Source organism: Neolamprologus multifasciatus, chromosome 23, assembly GCF_963576455.1.
Source record: "Neolamprologus multifasciatus chromosome 23, fNeoMul1.2, whole genome shotgun sequence".
Taxonomy (NCBI): Eukaryota; Metazoa; Chordata; class Actinopteri; order Cichliformes; family Cichlidae; genus Neolamprologus; species Neolamprologus multifasciatus.
In genome coordinates, this window is record NC_140460.1 from 40129237 (window position 1) to 40146163 (window position 16927).

The 16927-nt window shown below is 40.7% G+C and overlaps 2 protein-coding genes across 4 annotated transcripts; one reads left to right on the top strand and one right to left on the bottom strand.

Annotated features, from left to right (window-relative positions):
• Positions 1-694: 694 nt before the first annotated feature.
• Positions 695-11076, top strand: LOC146492319 (G-protein coupled bile acid receptor 1-like). 2 transcript variants are annotated; one of them, XM_085151086.1, is made up of 2 exons: positions 695-1248; positions 4460-11076. In XM_085151086.1, the coding sequence occupies exon 2, from the start codon at positions 4790-4792 to the stop codon at positions 5813-5815; it is 1026 nt and encodes a 341-aa protein (XP_085007212.1). In that variant the 5' UTR covers positions 695-1248; positions 4460-4789; the 3' UTR covers positions 5816-11076. The 2 variants fall into 2 exon arrangements, with proteins under 2 accessions (XP_085007212.1, XP_085007213.1); XM_085151087.1 differs by lacking the exon at positions 695-1248 and adding an exon at positions 1260-3595.
• Positions 11077-12130: 1054 nt separating this feature from the next.
• LOC146492320 (intermediate filament protein ON3-like) lies at positions 12131-16701 on the bottom strand. Of its 2 annotated transcripts, none has more exons than XM_085151078.1 (9): positions 16549-16701; positions 15666-15874; positions 15487-15547; positions 15309-15404; positions 15028-15192; positions 14821-14946; positions 14499-14719; positions 14377-14402; positions 12131-13153 (listed from the first exon to the last, which is right to left on the bottom strand). In XM_085151078.1, the coding sequence occupies exons 1-9, from the start codon at positions 16699-16701 to the stop codon at positions 12942-12944; spliced, it is 1269 nt and encodes a 422-aa protein (XP_085007204.1). In that variant the 3' UTR covers positions 12131-12941. The 2 variants fall into 2 exon arrangements, with proteins under 2 accessions (XP_085007204.1, XP_085007205.1); XM_085151079.1 differs by having other exon boundaries at positions 13035-13199.
• Positions 16702-16927: the final 226 nt, after the last annotated feature.

A 16927-nucleotide genomic window follows, 5' to 3' on the forward strand; every position in this document is an offset into this window, starting at 1 on the left:
AACTTCTACGTATGTGCAGTGATATTTTCCCTGCATGCTTTAGACCAGGGGTGGGCAATCTCAGTCCACGAGGGCCAGTGTCCTGCAGGTTTTAGATCTCACCCTGGGTCAACACAGCTGAATCACATGATTCGTTCGTTACCAGGCCTCTGGAGAACTTCAGGACATGTTGAGGAGCTAATTTATCCATTTAAATCAGTTGTGTTGGTTCGAGGACACATCTAAAACCTGCAGGACACCGGCCCTCGTGGACTGAGATTGCCCACCCCTGCTTTAGACCCATTAGTATCAACTGTGCCACAGCCTACCTGAGTAATACTGGTGACCACGTCCATCCCTTTATGACCACAGTCTTAATGACTTCCACTGGATAACGTGCCATGTCTCAAAGCTCAGATGATCCCAAACTGGTTTCTTCAACATGAAAAAGATTTCAGTATAATCCAATGACCTCCACAATTACCAGATCTCAATCATATAGATAGAGCGTCTTTTTAAAGCACATAAATATTAAATAATAATAATATTAAAAAACAGATTTTTGTTGTTCTGCTAACTGCAGGTTATTTAACTAAAGAGTATCACAAAGCACGCAGAGATAATCCAGGTGTATGTCAGAAAATAAAAGTGATATGTATAAAGTTATAAATTGATATATAAAAGAAGCTGATTTAATTTCCTTATTTGCTTTAGCTGAAATGGAAAAATGGAGGTGGTTCACATGCCATGCCGGCTGATAGTAACCTGGAATGTTCTTATCTTTTTAAGGTTGCAGTGATAACAGTGTTATCCTCTTTCATTCATGAACAGTGGAGCAAAATATCTGGGCTGATTAATGTGAGGGCCAACAAAAAAATGAATTAGTTGGTCAACGTTAGTGGGCTCTGGGGCCTCATCTTCATCCTCAGCAGCTCCGCCTCAGGAAAAGACACTTTTAGCATAACTGCCGCCTCCTCCTTTTAGAGTGCACTTCCCCTTTAAAGCATCAGAGAGGAAGCCACACTTGGCTGCTCACTCTGCCTCTTTTTTAGTTTGTGGTTAGGTTTTGCAAAGGCTGCTGGGGTCAGGTTCACTGAGGAGATCTTAAAGGGTAAAGAAAGTAGTTTATGGTGGATCTCATTAGTGTTTATAGCTGCTGGGAATGATACAAAGGAGAAATAATAAGTTACCAGAAGAAGAGAGTGGACTGCATTAAACTTTTAAATTCTCCTCACAAACATACATGACTGGACTATTCATCACAAAAAGGTAAAGGCTTTATTGATGCTTTTGTTTTTTTTGTTTCAGAAACATATTTTATGTACTGACATGTTATCTGCAGACGATGCTGTTCTGATGTGATCTAATATTTTTCTCCATTAAAAATCTACAGTTTAAAACAACACAATTTTATTTTATGCATGACTGGCTTCTGCACTTTTTAATAGTGGAAAGTTCTGGAAAATGACTTGAAAAATAATTTCAAGAAGCCCTCAAAGCTTCTCAGAAGCATTATAACACATTAAGGCGATGTTGTTAAAAAAATCAATGTGTTTTTGTGTATTCGCCTTTTAAGACCTTTTAAAGACTGTTTGCTGAGACTGTAACAGGACTTTGATACCATTAAAATCCCATCACCGAGTTTTTTACATGTATATGAATGCTGCAAACATTCACGTGTCAAACATAAAGTGCATCACTGTGTAAAAAGTGTTGGACGGTTATAGAAAATGCTCCTGTTTTTAACGGCTATAAAACTTTTATTTTCAAAGGATTTAAACCAGGTGATATAAAACATGCGTGCAGCACATGGGTGTGGTTTATTGTAGGTCACTGTGAGAATCTGCACATTTTCCCCTGACTATAAACTAACTGTGACAGGATATGCATCACTCTGTGAGTTATAATACACACAAAAGCTGTTGTAACTGCAGAGTCCCAGCTGATGAATTATTAAATGACATGTGCCTCGTATCCAGCACTGCAGGCTACAGCTGTCGGCGTTTTTCTTGCTCATTTAACTTGCTGTGTGTGAGTTTATTTTTAATGTAAACCACTTTGTCGGACTGCGCGTCTAACTCAGCTGCTCACTCATACGAGAGCAAAATGCGATCTCTAGATCTGAATATAAATAGCAAGCGCGCTGAATGTAGCACAGCGTGTACTCACGCTAATTTCCTTTTCCACTTTGTCACTTTCTTGTCAACTTCATCTGATTGAAATGTGCTCAGACTTTCATTCCGTCTGTTTTCGTTCTGGAGGCGTTCCGACTTTTCCTTGGTCCTTGAGACCAAATTCCTCATCGGCCCTCCATAGAGGGAATAAATCAATTTCAATTTTACCACATTATTTGCAGTAGGCCCGAGTTGCCTCTGGACGTTTGTGGTGACTAGGGCAGGGCAATATGGCCAAAAATATATATCATGATATATATTTAAAAATTTGCAATAACAATATAACTGACGATATAATTGACTTCTCTTTCCACATGCTGAATGAGCATCATATCCCTGGCTAAACAATGCATCACTGCATTAGTTAGTTCCTCCCAGCATTTGCTACTTTTGTCATTAGAGATGCAGTAGGACTGGGCGATATGACCCAAAAATCATATCTCGATACTCTTTAGCTGGATGGTATATCGATGATATACGATATATATCTCGATATTTTTAAAGCCAGAAAGTACGAACAAAAAGAGAGTTCTTAGTTAAAGCTGTGTCCCAAATCTCACACAGGCACATTTATTAACATACAGCGTAGATGTACATGAAACAATTACTCAGAAATAAATGATCAGCATTTATTAAATAATAATGCTCCATAAATAAAAGAAAACAATGTTGTTTTTGTGCATAACAAAAAGCTCACAATCGTGCAGTCAAAATGTAAACTAACAGACGCTGAGCATAATAACAAGCAGCTGCTCTGTTCCCAGGTTCTACTGCGTGACTGACAGCCTGGAGTTTGAAACCCTCTTTGTAACCGTGTCTCTGACAGGTGCCATTTATGGTCCTTATACACACTCAATACAGTAATATTACGTTGAAGCAGAGTACGTATCACTCCGCCAGGCTCCTCGGTAGCTGTAATGCTCCAACAATCCATCAAGCGGTGCGGCCTTGTAGCTTAGCAAAGTCGTACCAAAACATTTTTTGAAAGGTTTCTGAGCACCGTGTAGCACATAAAATCGGTTCGCGGTCAGTAAGCACAACCAGAATTCATCCATAAGGCGCACTGTCGACTTTTTGAGAAAATGAAAGGATTTCAGGCCTCAACGCGTTAGCGTGGTTAGCTCGTTAGCGTGGTTAGCTCGTTAGCGCGGTTAGCTCGTTAGCGCGTTGACACCGTTCAGCCCCATGCACGGGGCAATCCGCGGTAACTCGTTAACAGAGATTTGCCCCGTTAATGCAGTTATGGCGTTAACGTCACGCTGACAGCAATAAAATAGTAATCTCCAAATGTTTTCTTTTTCAGTCCTAGGTGCAGCTATTTAAAGCTACGCCGATTGTTTCTTTGGTCTCACCACCACGCTAGTTGAAGCGGACGTTTCTTCATGTGCTTTAACAGCTTTGTTGTACTCCAACAAGTGCTTCTGGTTCAAATGATGAAATAGGTTTGTGGTGTTTCCTCCCTTTGCCCCCACGGCCCGCTTGCATGTTCAACAAAAATTTTTTGCTTTGTTGTGTGTCTGACGGATGAAAACCAAACCAGTTCCACACCACTGAAGTTGCAGCATTTTTACAAACCAATTTTGGTTCATCTGATTCATTCGACAATCCGCTTTCGCCCTTCTCATTCTCCGTCGCCGCCATGCCTGTTCGCCATAAGCGTATGAAAACAAAGGCATGTATGTTTTACCCATATTCTAGCACGATATTTAATTTCCTTATCGTTGCCTAACATTATACCGGTATTACCGTGAAAGGTATAATATGGCCCAGCCCTAGTGGTGACCGCGTAGGCTCAAATGACCTGGTTAAAAGCTTGAAATAACTTTTAGGTCTTACTTCACAAGTTTAAGACACATAGTCTTGCTTTAAGGCACTAAAATTGTGTCACTGTAAAACAAATGAGAAACTTTTAAATCGTTTTTCTTACAATACACTGTTGTGCAAGACTAACAAGGCATAGTTGTTGTTTATTGTTATCCTAGGTTAAATTCTGGTTAGTTTTGCTTTTGAACTTATTTTATGTTGTTTCTAGTAGGTCTTACACTTTATTACAGTTAATCCTTATCGACTCAGTGCTCAGGCATCATTCTCTTCCTGTTCTGAAACCAGAAAAGGAACCAAATTGTTAATAATTGATCTTTATTCACCTCCTTATGTTTCTCCACAAATAAATAACTGCATGTACTCCAGATAGGTTAGCAGATGCTCTTAACTGACATCAGACATGTAACTCTCACATCTAACCTTTTTTTTCAGTTTTTGTGGTCTCCTCTGCTTATACTATCATTGTTTCTCATTCCTTATAGGGTACCTTGACAGGGTGGCTGCAGATGAGAGGAAGTTGAAGAAAGTCACCTACAATCGGTCAATCTGGGAACCGTTAGCTAGTTGGACTAAACCTCATGGGGCAAACTCTCAGTGTGAATTAAGCTTAAAATGCTAACTTGCTGATATATGATAAGAGGTGGTTTTGACATTGGTCTCCTAGTGGACTGTTTAATTGAAAGCAATCCAGTCCTGCTTACTCAAGACTGGTCAGTGGTGTTCAAACTACGAGCAGCTTATATTGAAAATCTTTTCCCCTGCTGACAGAGTCTGCATATTCATATGCAGATATCTGTTTATAAAGACTAACGATGGACTTTGACGACTCCTATGTTCTGCTCTCTGAAGAGCAACTCATCTACATCATCACCATTCCCCTGTCGACCTCCATCATCCTGGCCAACCTCGTCATCATCTTGGGCATCTCCTGGAACCGCCAACTCCACAACACGCCCAACTACTTCTTCCTCAGCCTGTTAGTAGCCGACTTGTGTACGGGCATGGCACTGCCGTTCATACCGCTGATGGGTCTAAACAGGCATTTAAGTTTTAGCTCCTGTCTGGTGGCTCACGTGTTCCCAAATTTCCTCTTCTTGGCGTTCCTCTTCAACCTGGTAATGGTTCACTATGAACGCTACATATGCATTATTGACCCCTTGCATTACAATAACCTGTGGATGCATCGCAGTTTTCCCTTAACGCTGCTTGTGGTGTGGACTCCGGCACTTTTGTATGCAGCTCTACCTGCCTTTGGCTGGAATAACTGGACAGGGTCAGATTTTAACAGTTGCTGTGAAAGTACCCAAAATTTAACGGCATTTTCAAACTGCTTAGCAAATACAACCAGCTGTTGCTCGTACAAGAGGGTGTTCCCCAATGCATTTATCTTCCTGGAGGTGTATGGACTTGTTTTACCTGCTATTCTGGCCATCGCCGCCATGACCGGCCATGTTTTGTGGATCACTCGAGGCCAGCTGAAGGACATATGCCGCCTCCATCGTTCGGTGGAGCGAGGAAGTCAGGCCTCTGACCAGGAACAAAAGCTGAACCTGCGGTACACGCGCTGCGTGGTAGCAGTGTCGCTGACTTTTCTCGCCTGCTGGGTTCCCTACCTCATTTACATGCATGTTTCCATAGCACTGGTGGTCAGCGACTCCAAGCGGAGTTCTACCACTCACATTGTGCTGTCCTGCACTGGTATTGGAAGCATGGCTGTAGTGCCGATTGTGCTGGGCTTGGCCAACAGACAATACACAGAACCTGCGTTAAAACTTCTCCAGAAACTCAGAGGCAGGTGCAGGCCAAGGACACAGGCATCAGAGGAAGCCACAGTCTGAAATGATACTGGTTTATCTAAATATTTATGAATATATTCTACAGAAAGCCACTGGACCACTGAAAGAGAAATAAGAAATATGGCTCTACAGCAGAAAACCCCCACATCTACTAGAGGGCGATCGTGGCTCAAGAGTTTGGAGTTTGCCTTGCAATTGGAAGGTTGCCGGTTCGAGCCCCGGCTTGGACAGTCCTTGGGCAACACACTTCACCCGTTGCCAACTGGTGGTGGTCAGAGGGCCCGTAGTGCGCCCCAGGTGGCTGTGGCTACAATGTAGCTGCCATCACCAGTGTGTGAATGGGTGGATGACTGGATGTGTAAAGCGCTTTGGGGTCCTTAGGGACTAGAAAAGCGCTATACAAATACAGGCCATTTACCATTTCACGTGGACACTTATTTATCAGTGTTTTATAAAATAAAAGTCCCCTAATGTTCTACCACTATTACTTCTAGGTTTTGAAGTGTCAGTTTCTTAAAGTTTTCCATTGTTAGGCATATCCATATTAGCAAAGGTAACTAGAAAGAGGACGACTGGAACCAAATAAGAATAAAGAAGTATAAAAGTGAATAAAGTGCTCAGTTTTGCTATTCTGCAGATTAAGTTCTGGAAGGAATTTTAACCATCTTGAAAACACAGGACCTAGTCTGTAATAGACATTTTGCAGGACTTTTTTTTTTTTTAAAGAGAAAACTATCCTCATTTGATAACTTTTCACTATCTTGCTCACAGATTTTTCCACTGGTATTGAAATTGACTTATGTTAAATATTACAAATTGAGCTCACAAAGAAATACATCCGCTTTTTAGTATTTTATGCGGTTTAGAATGACACAGAAGTAAGGCACTACTAATATAAAGACAATGACTCTGTGTTTTTTTTATTTCATAGAAATCTTAGTTTTTGTGCATGTACAAATATGTTCTGCTTATGTAAATGAAACTATAGGTGAACCTCTTACGTTACCTCTTAGAACTTTAGAATAAACATTTCCTCTGAAAGCCTTTTACGTGCATTTTGGACAAACAGTTATTGGTGTTCTGCTTGGACTTTCTAAATTGGCACAATTCCATTATATTCTTAAAGTATTCCGAATTTTCCTAACCTTAAGTGACTGGTGTCTTTCAGCATTAATAATAAAAAAATCGCTAAAAGATGCACATTTTTGAACGAGATTGTGGTTTGCTAGGTTATCAACTAATGCTAGCAAATCTGGTAAGTAAGGTGAATCGTAGACTTCACAGGTCCAACACACAGATACATATATTCACTAAAATAAGTGCAACAAATTCACCCACCAAAACTAAAGAACAAACTTCTTGGATGGGGTGTTAGTACAGCAAATTATTTCTCAGATAGTTCCTTTTAAAAATGTTCCAACAGCATTGTGGTTCCGTTTTGTTATTCAATTTAGCTGTAGCCTAGCACACAGCTAGCATGTAGCTGTTTGTCAAAATTGTCTCAACCTTGTAATTGTCTCTCATGACATAATGAACTTATTGATCAATCATCTGTCAAGTCGTCAGAAACATAGAATTTTCTAACTGGTTGCCAAGTGGTTCTTCAAGATTGCTAGCAATCACGAGGTAAAACTGGTAACAAAGAGGTAGAGCCATTGAGTAAGTTGTGTCAGAGAGGTTATGGTTAGAATTGTCATGTGATACAAGGAGACTTCAAATAGTTCCAGCTGTGCTTTGCAGCAAATTTAAATCAAGTGACAGGCCGTCAATTTTTACAGCATCTAAATCTCCTAATGTTTTGGTAGACCTACCAATATATTAGGCATGCATTGTATGGCACAAGTTAATTTTATCAGAGTGTACTGACAGCATGGAATTTTACTTTTAAACATCTTACCTTTAAAAAGTATATCCCAATCTTCTGTGCAGCTATATTTTGATGGTATGTTAGCGTATGTTGCTAACTTCTGGCACTATTGTGAGGCTCCACGGTCCAGTGTTGGTGTAAAAAATGGTCCGTTGGAGTGAATGGAGATGACGCGACTCTTCCATTCAGGGTGCTGCACCAAAAACCTTGTTACTTGTATGCAAACCCTCACTAACTACTATAGTGAAACTCAAAAAAGTTTAATGAAAACAGGAAACCGTAATCATTTGCTTTCAAAATAAATATTCTGCCTCAGTGCTGGAGCCCACATGAGGTGTAACTTTTACTTGAATGCAAATAGTCTCCATTTTCCATTTGTCTTACTTTTTGCAATTCTACTAGAGCTCGGAGACCTGGCAGGTGCTTTGCAGACAATTCGTATTTCTGGCGACCTATTAGTGACCAAAGTAATTGCAAGAAGGCTTTTGGTGCAGTACTGTATACTTCTTTGTGGCCAATTTCACACAGCAACAGCAAACAACATCTCACACATTTTTTGCATAGTGGCTTTAGCACTTGTCTTCAGATTTATTGCCAACAACTTCCAGACACCACTGGTCAACTTGCCATGAAATATAAAATCTCCCCTAGCAACCGGTGATTGCTTGATGGTCAGGACTAGCCCTAGACACACAGATGGTCAGGATTGTGTGTCTAGGCATATTCACTTGGCCTGACAGTGTCACGTGTCCATAATGACTGCTCTGCTGGAGCTCTGGAAATTTTAACATGGGAGTCTATGGGGACTGACAGGTTTTTGCCTTAAGTGGCCACCAGAGGAATTGCAATTATTAGTTCTTCCTTATTGGCTTTATTTGTTAGCCCTGGAAAAAAATATAAATGGCTAACTTAAATCCCATTTATGTTGGCATGACTCAGAGGAGAATTACCACCATGCTGCAAGTCAAAGACCACCATCTCTTGTTGGTCTCAAGAAATTGCTGGCAACCTTGAAGCTAATTAGGCACGACCACTTTGGTACAACTGCTAATGTCAGCTTACTAACACACTGATGTTTATCGAGTATGCTGTTTATTTGAATTGTATTACTACAAACAGTGAGTGCCTGCAGAACATCACAGCTGGGTGTAAATCTTCTCTAACTGCAGGTTTGTTGAAATGTCCTTGTGTCAGATGTACATTTCATAGCTCATTGTAATGCTCGCTCTGGACATCAAATTGGAGTTTTTTCCATCTGGCACCCCCCTCCCCCGTAATATTTGCTAGTTCCCTCACCAGTATTTATCTATGTACTGGTATGCAAGCTGAAGAGGTCCGTAATACATCTAGAAACACACAGGGGAGAGACACGTGGTGAAAAAAATAAGAAGAAATAATTATTACATAAAAATCCACAAAACTACAATGTTCTTGTTTCTGTTTTATGAGACAAATCATTGCAAGTAGTGAATCCTTTTAAAAAGGTGGCACGAGAAACATCTGCTGCCTCTAGATCCACGCAGGGGAAATGAGCTTTGTATTTGAGGCTTGATTAAACATGTTAACATGAACACGTGGTGCTTGATTCCCCAGTCAATCAAAATGAGGTTTTAAATGTCTGCAAACAGTGTGCGGGTGGAAAAGAGACTCAAATCAAATTAAGTGGAAGGTTGAACTGAACTGACATTTGTAAAGCCAGAGTCAAAGGAAGGTGTGTTGCTAAGCCTTGTTCCAATGGATATTCCAGTGGTTATGTAGACTGGAATATCATGTACATGTGAATCAGAAAGACAGAGGAGAACCGGGAGGGGAAGCAGGGAACAGGATGAGACTGTTGGGCTCCAGTTAATCTGCTAAAGACTCACTTTTATCTTAATCAGCTGGAGACCTGCTGATATATTCATCTAACATATGCACCGGGCTTTAAATGTGTCTAAATCAAGGGTGTCAAACATAAGGCCCGAGGGCCAGAACCAGAATTATCCTGGCAAAGACTTAAATCCAGCCCACTGGGCATCTTTGGAAAATGTAAACAAGGGCACACATTTAGGACTTTTAACTGTATGTTCATAGTTTTTACAGCTTCTCCTGCTGATAAAGATCTCCTCCATATTCATTCATATTATACCAACGTTACAGATAAACAATAAGACCGAAGTTTCTATAATAGTAACATTTTTTATTCTGATTTATTAAACATGAATTACTCTTCTGTAATTGTAATTGCAGGAGCGCCTGGTTAGTACGCTACCACAACCTTTTCTGTAATTTTACACATACTGATAGATTGTTTTCATTAACTACAGCAGCATTTCTTTATCATGTAGAAAAACCAAGACCTACTGTTAAAATTGCAATTCTTTTTCTGATATTAAATTAGATTAAATGTGTAGTTAAACATCTTTACGCTGCAGAAAAGGGAGTTTTGCTGGTCTGGCCCACTGAAGTGGAAAGTAGGCTGTGTGGGCCCTATGATGTAAGATGAGTTTGACATCTCTGGTCTGGAGATTTTATAAATATAATGTCAAACTATTAATAAGTAGTTTGATATTATAGTAAACAAAACATTTGCTGAGACCCTTATAAATGTTCTGTCGTTGAAGAATGAGAGGACCCAGGTGCAGAATGAGCCCAGCGATATACAGTGGGGTGAAAAAGTGTTTGCTGCTTTTCTGATTTCCTATTTTTTGTATATTTGTTAAACCTAAATGTTTCACATGATCAGACAAACTTGCATATTAGACAAAGGTAACACAAGTAAAGGTAAAATGTACTTGACGGCAGAGCAGATGATCCCACAGCAGGGAAACAAAAACCAGGAATAAAACCGAAACACGAGACAACAAACCCGCAGTGTGAAACAGGAAGAAATGAAAAGATAATTGAGAAGTGAGGACTGAAGGCACTCTGATGCAGAAACTATAATAAGGACAGAAACACAGAACAGAGAAGAGACACGAAATCACGAAATAAGGAAACTAGAAACCTGGAGTAGCAGAACAAAGACAACACAATGCCAGAGATGTGACAGTGGCTGTATCCCAATTCAGGGTCTGCAGCCTTAAAGTACGCAGCCTCAACGATCCTCAAGGGCCGCGTACTTAAAGACGCTAAGGCCGGAAGTGCGAGGCTTGTGAAATGGGACAGTCTAGCCTCCGTTGCGCTGCCCAGGTTGCCTAGCAACCATGATACTAACAGCTGGAAACATTTCATACAGCTTTGTTTGACAGAAATGAAGGAGAAAATCTTTTGTTCATTTGTTTGTTTGTTTCTACATGAGCTTTGATCATTCTCTGATTAAGCTCAGCTATTGAACGGCGTATATTTTAAAGTAAAGGCTTTAAAACCAAGTTAGTACAAACGTCACTAATGTCACATGACTTTGCCGACATGTGGCCAACAGTAATGTTTTAATGTTCTTCGTTATTAAACATTTGCACATAAATAAGTGACATAATATTCAGTACTTACTTAAAGTTTACTCTCCGGCGCCCCTCATCCTCCGTTTTTTTCGGCAAAATTATCCACACCCACCGCTGCGCTATGCATTCTGGGATATGTTGGGCCACGAAGTCTACACCGCCACGTCCTTGAAATTTAGGGAAATGAAGGACACATTTGAGGGCCGCATTTTGAGCAGCCTTCGAATTGGGACAGCCTTCGTCGCGTCGCTGTGACGTAATCGGCCTTAAAATGCGACCTTTAAAGCTGCAGACCCTGGATTGGGATACAGCCAAGATGTCTCATTAATGTGGCTCTGCTAATGCTCCAACATGACTGTAGAGACCCTGTCGCAGCTTTCCAAAAGATGTTTTTTCATAAGTTGGACATGATTCATTTTAAATAGCTCAGGCTGATGAATATCCACAGGAATCAGAGGGCAAGGTGCCCCCCAAAAAAGGTAGTTGCCCCAGTGCCCCTGCAGGATTGCCTGGTAGGCGTTACTGGTCACTTTTCTTCTGAACCTGATTTTTCTCTCACTTTGGAACAGCGACTCATCAGGCAACAACTTTTTTCCACTGCTGCCAATATTTATGTTCCCTAAACTGAAACCTTCTCATTGGCTTCACTGATAAGTGTTTTCTTAAGGCTGTACATTACATTCACTATTAAACCAAACTTTGAATTCTACTGTTGATTTCTTACAATTAGATTTAATCAAATCTCTGTTCACGATCATTCAAACCTTTTCGTGTCTTCCTCACAGATGATTCTTCACCATTATCCTTCCAGGTTTTAATACTTCGTTGAATAGCTGTTAGACCAAACCGCAGATCAATTCATGTTTAAGCCACTCGCCTTTATCTACTAAAAAACGCTGTCAAACCTAAAATGAGGACGTGGGCCCAGCTAGTAAATAAAAACATGTGAATCACTGCACTGATAATGTGACAGATAATTCCTTGATTAATTCCAGAATTTGGGTTGGATATATGTTTATATAATTTTGTGCCTTATTAAGTATGAAATTAAGACAGCAGACACATTAATCATTTTTGCTTCATGAATTATTTTATTGCTATTGCGCTGCACACATTCACCCAAATGATAGATGTCACTTGCGATTACTTTGGCATAAGCTGAGGTAAGAAGTCCCACACATAAGAAAAACAATCCCTTTGCAGCATTGTGTAAAGATGCACAGCTTACAGTAAAGATGCACAGCTTACAGCACCACTGAAATATTCTGATTTGTTTTTACGTTGTCATGAAAAGCCATTCCAAGCCCTGTTGAAGAAACGTATGCATATATGTCCTCTCCACTCCTTTAATTGCACCTTTGAACCTCCAAGTTCCTTATTTTGCTGCTGATGTCGCTGAGAAACCTTTGCAGTGTTTTTACAGAGAGCTGCCCGATTCCTATTTCGCTCACACATGTTTAAGAGAAATAGAAAAAACAAAAAAGCACCACAAGCGAACACGAACAAAGAAAAGAAAAGATTCCCAGAAACACTGCTTGACATGAACACATTCACGCACAGTTTTTAGGCGAACGTTCAACCTGCCGGGAAGCTGCTGTTACTGCTCACTCTTCCAGAAAGCACAAACTAAAAAAGATTATTATATATAAAAAACTAATGAAAAAAATCTGGATATTTAATTTAAATAAATTTAACTTTGTTTGAATTAGTTTCACATTTTCATTCACATTGATTCACAGTTTGCGGATATGGGCGTGTGATGGATTGGACCACACTTCTTCTGGCACCATGTCAGCTGGCTTAAAGCCCCATCGGTGACTCTGACTGACTGACAAACTCTAACGCTGCAGACAGAAGCGTGACAGACAGTCCCAGTCAATCAGTCAGTGTACTGGTAACTTTCAGACACAAGTTTGCCTTCTTCCACTTCCAACCGGATCAACAGGCACTTCTTGGTGGCAGGGGACACTGGTGGGACAATAGTAGTGTCCGGGGCAATGGTGGGCGTGGTGATGGCGATATCCCGGACAGGGGTGGGTTCGGTGGCTTTCGGTTTGGCTGGCACGTATCGCGTCGGCGGCAGGTGAACGTCTGCGTGCAAGTAAGGACTTGGATTGGTTGGTTTGTTTTTAGAAATCTGAGCAAAAAAGAGGTTTGATTTTAGTAGGATGAAAAAAATTAATCAAGCACGAGAATGCTGATGTGTGTGAAACTGATGTTACTGGTTTGGCTCGCTTTTGATTGATTGATTGATTTTTTTAGATTGATTTTTTTTTATATGTTAACGTTTTGCTCTATTTACCTCTCTGTTGGTTCCTACTGACATCACTGATTTACTGGATGACCAAGGCTACGTCCACACGTACACGTATTTTTGAAAACGAAGATTTTCCGTTTTCGTTTATTAAAAAAAAATCCCGTCCACACATAAATATATAAATAAATAAAAGCCAAAAACGAAGGAAAACGCTGCTAGGAACATGCCAAAGCAGCAGGTGGCGCTATATTCCTATCTGTGTAGAAATGTTGGCCAATCAGAAGTCTAGAAGCCTCGGTGGGAAAGAGTAAACAAAGCTGGGGCATAGAAGCAGAACCGAGTCGTATGTGTTGCGGGACAGTAACTGTGTGTGTATATGTAAGCATTTAAACACTGCAGAGAGAACAATTAACAGTAACAGTATTGTAGAAATTCATTTCACCGAAACAATAACAGTGTGACGTCAAAAAGTGCGCACACCTTTGACGCTGCGTTTTCTCCGTTTTTCTCGTCCACACGTAAACGCAACTGAGTTTTTGAAAATATCCACCCTGGCAGGAGTTTTTAAAAATCTCTGTTTTTAGTGACCAAAAACGCCGTTTACGTGTGGACGAAAGGTGCAAACGCATAGAAAAATCTGTGTTTTCAAAAATACCTGGGTACGTGTGGACGTAGCCCAAAATTGAGGCCTTTTTGGACATGTGAAATAGTCACATTGATCAGCAGTGATGCATTATTGGATGACAAAGCTTTGTTAGTGGTGTATTAGAAAGAAATGAATCACTTTATATTCAGTGGTTTTAAAGCCGGAGCTCAGATCCCACACTGCGGCTTGGAGGACAATATTAAGCAACAATATTCACACTAAAAAAAAGGACGAAAAAAAATCATCACTCAACTATTCCTGAGTAAAGAACACGATAAGGGATCATGAGCCAGAACTATTGGGAACCACTGTCTTTAGAAGATACAGATTTTTGATTTTATTAAAGGGAAATTTGTACAGAATTAGTAAAACAAAGAATAAAAATTTATACACTTATATGTCAGTTCTCACCTGATTGGCGCATTAGGCAGCTCATTCTGGAGACAGAGCAGACACAGATATTAGTACAAGCACTACATTTAGATAATACTGTATTTTATTATTATTTTTCGATGCTCCCTCTGCTTACATACCTCTGCTCCTCGCCCTCCAGCAGCTTGCGGTAGGTGTTGATCTCGATGTCCATGGCCAGCTTGATGTTCAGCAGCTCTTGGTGATCACGGATCAGTGAAGCCAAGTCCTGCCTGGCCCGCTTCAAAAAATCTTCCAGCAGAACGATATTTTCCCGGGCCTTGTTGAGATTTTCCTCACCCTCTTTTCTAGCATCATCGAGGTCATTCATGAGGGCCTCTTCCTGATGGGAAAACAGAGATAAGACAACATCAGCAGTGAATAGATGGACAATGTGCGTGCTGACTAAATACTGTCCAAATGATGTATCTAAGGGGAACCAACCTTCCTTGTGAGACTCTCCAGGTCTGAGGTAAGCCTCTGGATGAGACGCAGCAAGTCTGAAATCTCCCTCTTTATGTCACGCACTTCTTGCTCGCGCTCTCCTACAGTTTGGACCAGAGATTCCATCTAAAGTGGGAACAGGGAGATCAAATACTCAAAACATCTGCGGTAAGACTGAATGTCATATAAGCAATCATAGAAAAATACTTTTCTCTGGTTCCACTGCTCAGCCTCTTCCCTGGTGCGGGAAGCCATGGTAGCATATTGATTCTCAACAGCCTTGATGAACTGGTCCATGTCCAGAGAGCGTTTGGAGTTGTCCTGTAGGACCACTGTTTTGTTCTGGATGCGTGACTCCAGCTCCTTGATCTCCTGCAGGGGCAGACATGCAGACAGTGAGTTATTGTGGAGACAAAGAAAAAGATCATTTGTAGTTACCAACACTGTTAATTCAGTGTCTCTAACTGTATTTTCATCACTTTAATTACCTCATCAAATGCGAGCCTGAGGAAGGCCATTGTTCTCATCAGGTCCTCAAGATCCACAGCCAGAGCTACTGCCTCCAACTGGCCTTCGTCTACTTCCTGTAACACACACATTAAATATACATACATGTGCCTCCAGTGACGACACAGTGATGAAATGAAACTTTAAAGCTCACAGTACCTTTTTAGACACAATAAAGTCGCTCTCAAGGTCACCTCTCTTGTGCAACTGGTCTTCATACCTGAAACCAATTCCAAATAAAAAGGTGAAAAACTAATTATACTGAACTGATCAAGTTACAAGTTTTATTGCAACAATCAACATGTCCAGTAAAATCAGCCGCCCTGTGATTCGCTGACCTTTTCTTGGTATCGTCCACCTCGTCCTGGATCTCCTGCAGCTCAGGCTGCAGTTTGTCCTGGTCGGATTTCAAGCTTTCAATCTGCTGCTCCAGCTCGTTCTCCAGCTGCTTCACAAGATACTCAACCTTCCCGTTGTAGTCCTCCTGCTCCCTGAGGATCTTCAGCTTTGTCTCAAGTCGTCTCTTCTCATTCTCCAGGTTTTTCACCTACAAGACAGACAGACAACGTGGGTAGGGATGCATCACAACAACGTGTCTCTGTGGAAACCTTAATCTCCATACTGCACGTGATGATGGCGACTCACTGCTGACCTTAGACGTTGAAGTTTTCTCATTTTTCCACAAGGTGGCATCCAACGTGCAGGCTAACTCTGATTATTTGCATATGAAGAAAATGAACTAGACTTGTTTTTGTGGCCTCCGGTAACATAATTGGTTTGAGCCGACAGGAAACACTATTCATGGGCCATTTGCACTTTTTCAAATAGCAGTAAAAGCACTTAAAAAGAAAAATAATTATAAATGAAAAATCCAAAAATTACTAATAATTAAAATGTAAAAAACAAAGCGCGCAGACGCAGACTTGGAACATTTAAATATAACAAAAAACATAATCCTCGAAGACGGAGACGGAAGGACAAATAAACAGGATGTTTTTTTGTGTGCGTGCGTAATTGATTTATTTTGTTCTCTGCTTATTCATCAGATTTGGATTTATTTACTTATTATTCAACTGTTGTTACCCAGTTAAGCATTTTTTGGCATATAAACCAAAAGGTTGCACTATGACAAATAAGAACAAGAAAGACAAAAACAACAACCCAATAATAATAATAATAATAATAATAATAATAATAATAATAATAATAATAATAATAAACCTTTTCAATGAGCGCGACGAACTTGTCATTGAGTCCAACCAAGTCGTTCTTCTCCTTGGATTTTCCCGATGAATAGTCGGTCGGGACGCTTCTGAGCGGCTTCGTGCTGCTGGGGGAGTAGGACTGGCTGCTGTAGTCTCTTGGTTTGGACATACTGAAGCTTGAAGCTTAGAGCTGGAGTGTGGCTGAACAGGTGAGGGGAGAAGGCGCCTGCAGCCCTGCAGATCACCTTCTTTATAAGTGGACAGGTACAACCCCTCACCTGCCCCAAACTCTGAGTGCGTCCAATCACGAGAGGACAAGTGCGATATTAAATGGAAAGATCAACGTGAAATACTTGAATTTCGACTCTAAACCAGTCTGTCCAGGAGCACCGGGG

What these genes read in the sequence shown, in the direction of transcription:
- LOC146492319 (XM_085151086.1), top strand. Translation starts at nt 4,790, where the DNA reads ATGGACTTTGACGACTCCTATGTTCTGCTCTCTGAAGAGCAACTCATC.
- LOC146492320 (XM_085151078.1), bottom strand. Translation starts at nt 16,701, where the DNA reads ATGTCCAAACCAAGAGACTACAGCAGCCAGTCCTACTCCCCCAGCAGC. An exon ending in ACTTTATTGTGTCTAAAAAG is followed by an intron (nt 15,405 to 15,486) that starts GTACTGTGAGCT and finishes TGTGTGTTACAG; the next exon opens with GAAGTAGACGAAGGCCAGTT. An exon ending in TGGAGAGTCTCACAAGGAAG is followed by an intron (nt 14,720 to 14,820) that starts GTTGGTTCCCCT and finishes TTTTCCCATCAG; the next exon opens with GAAGAGGCCCTCATGAATGA.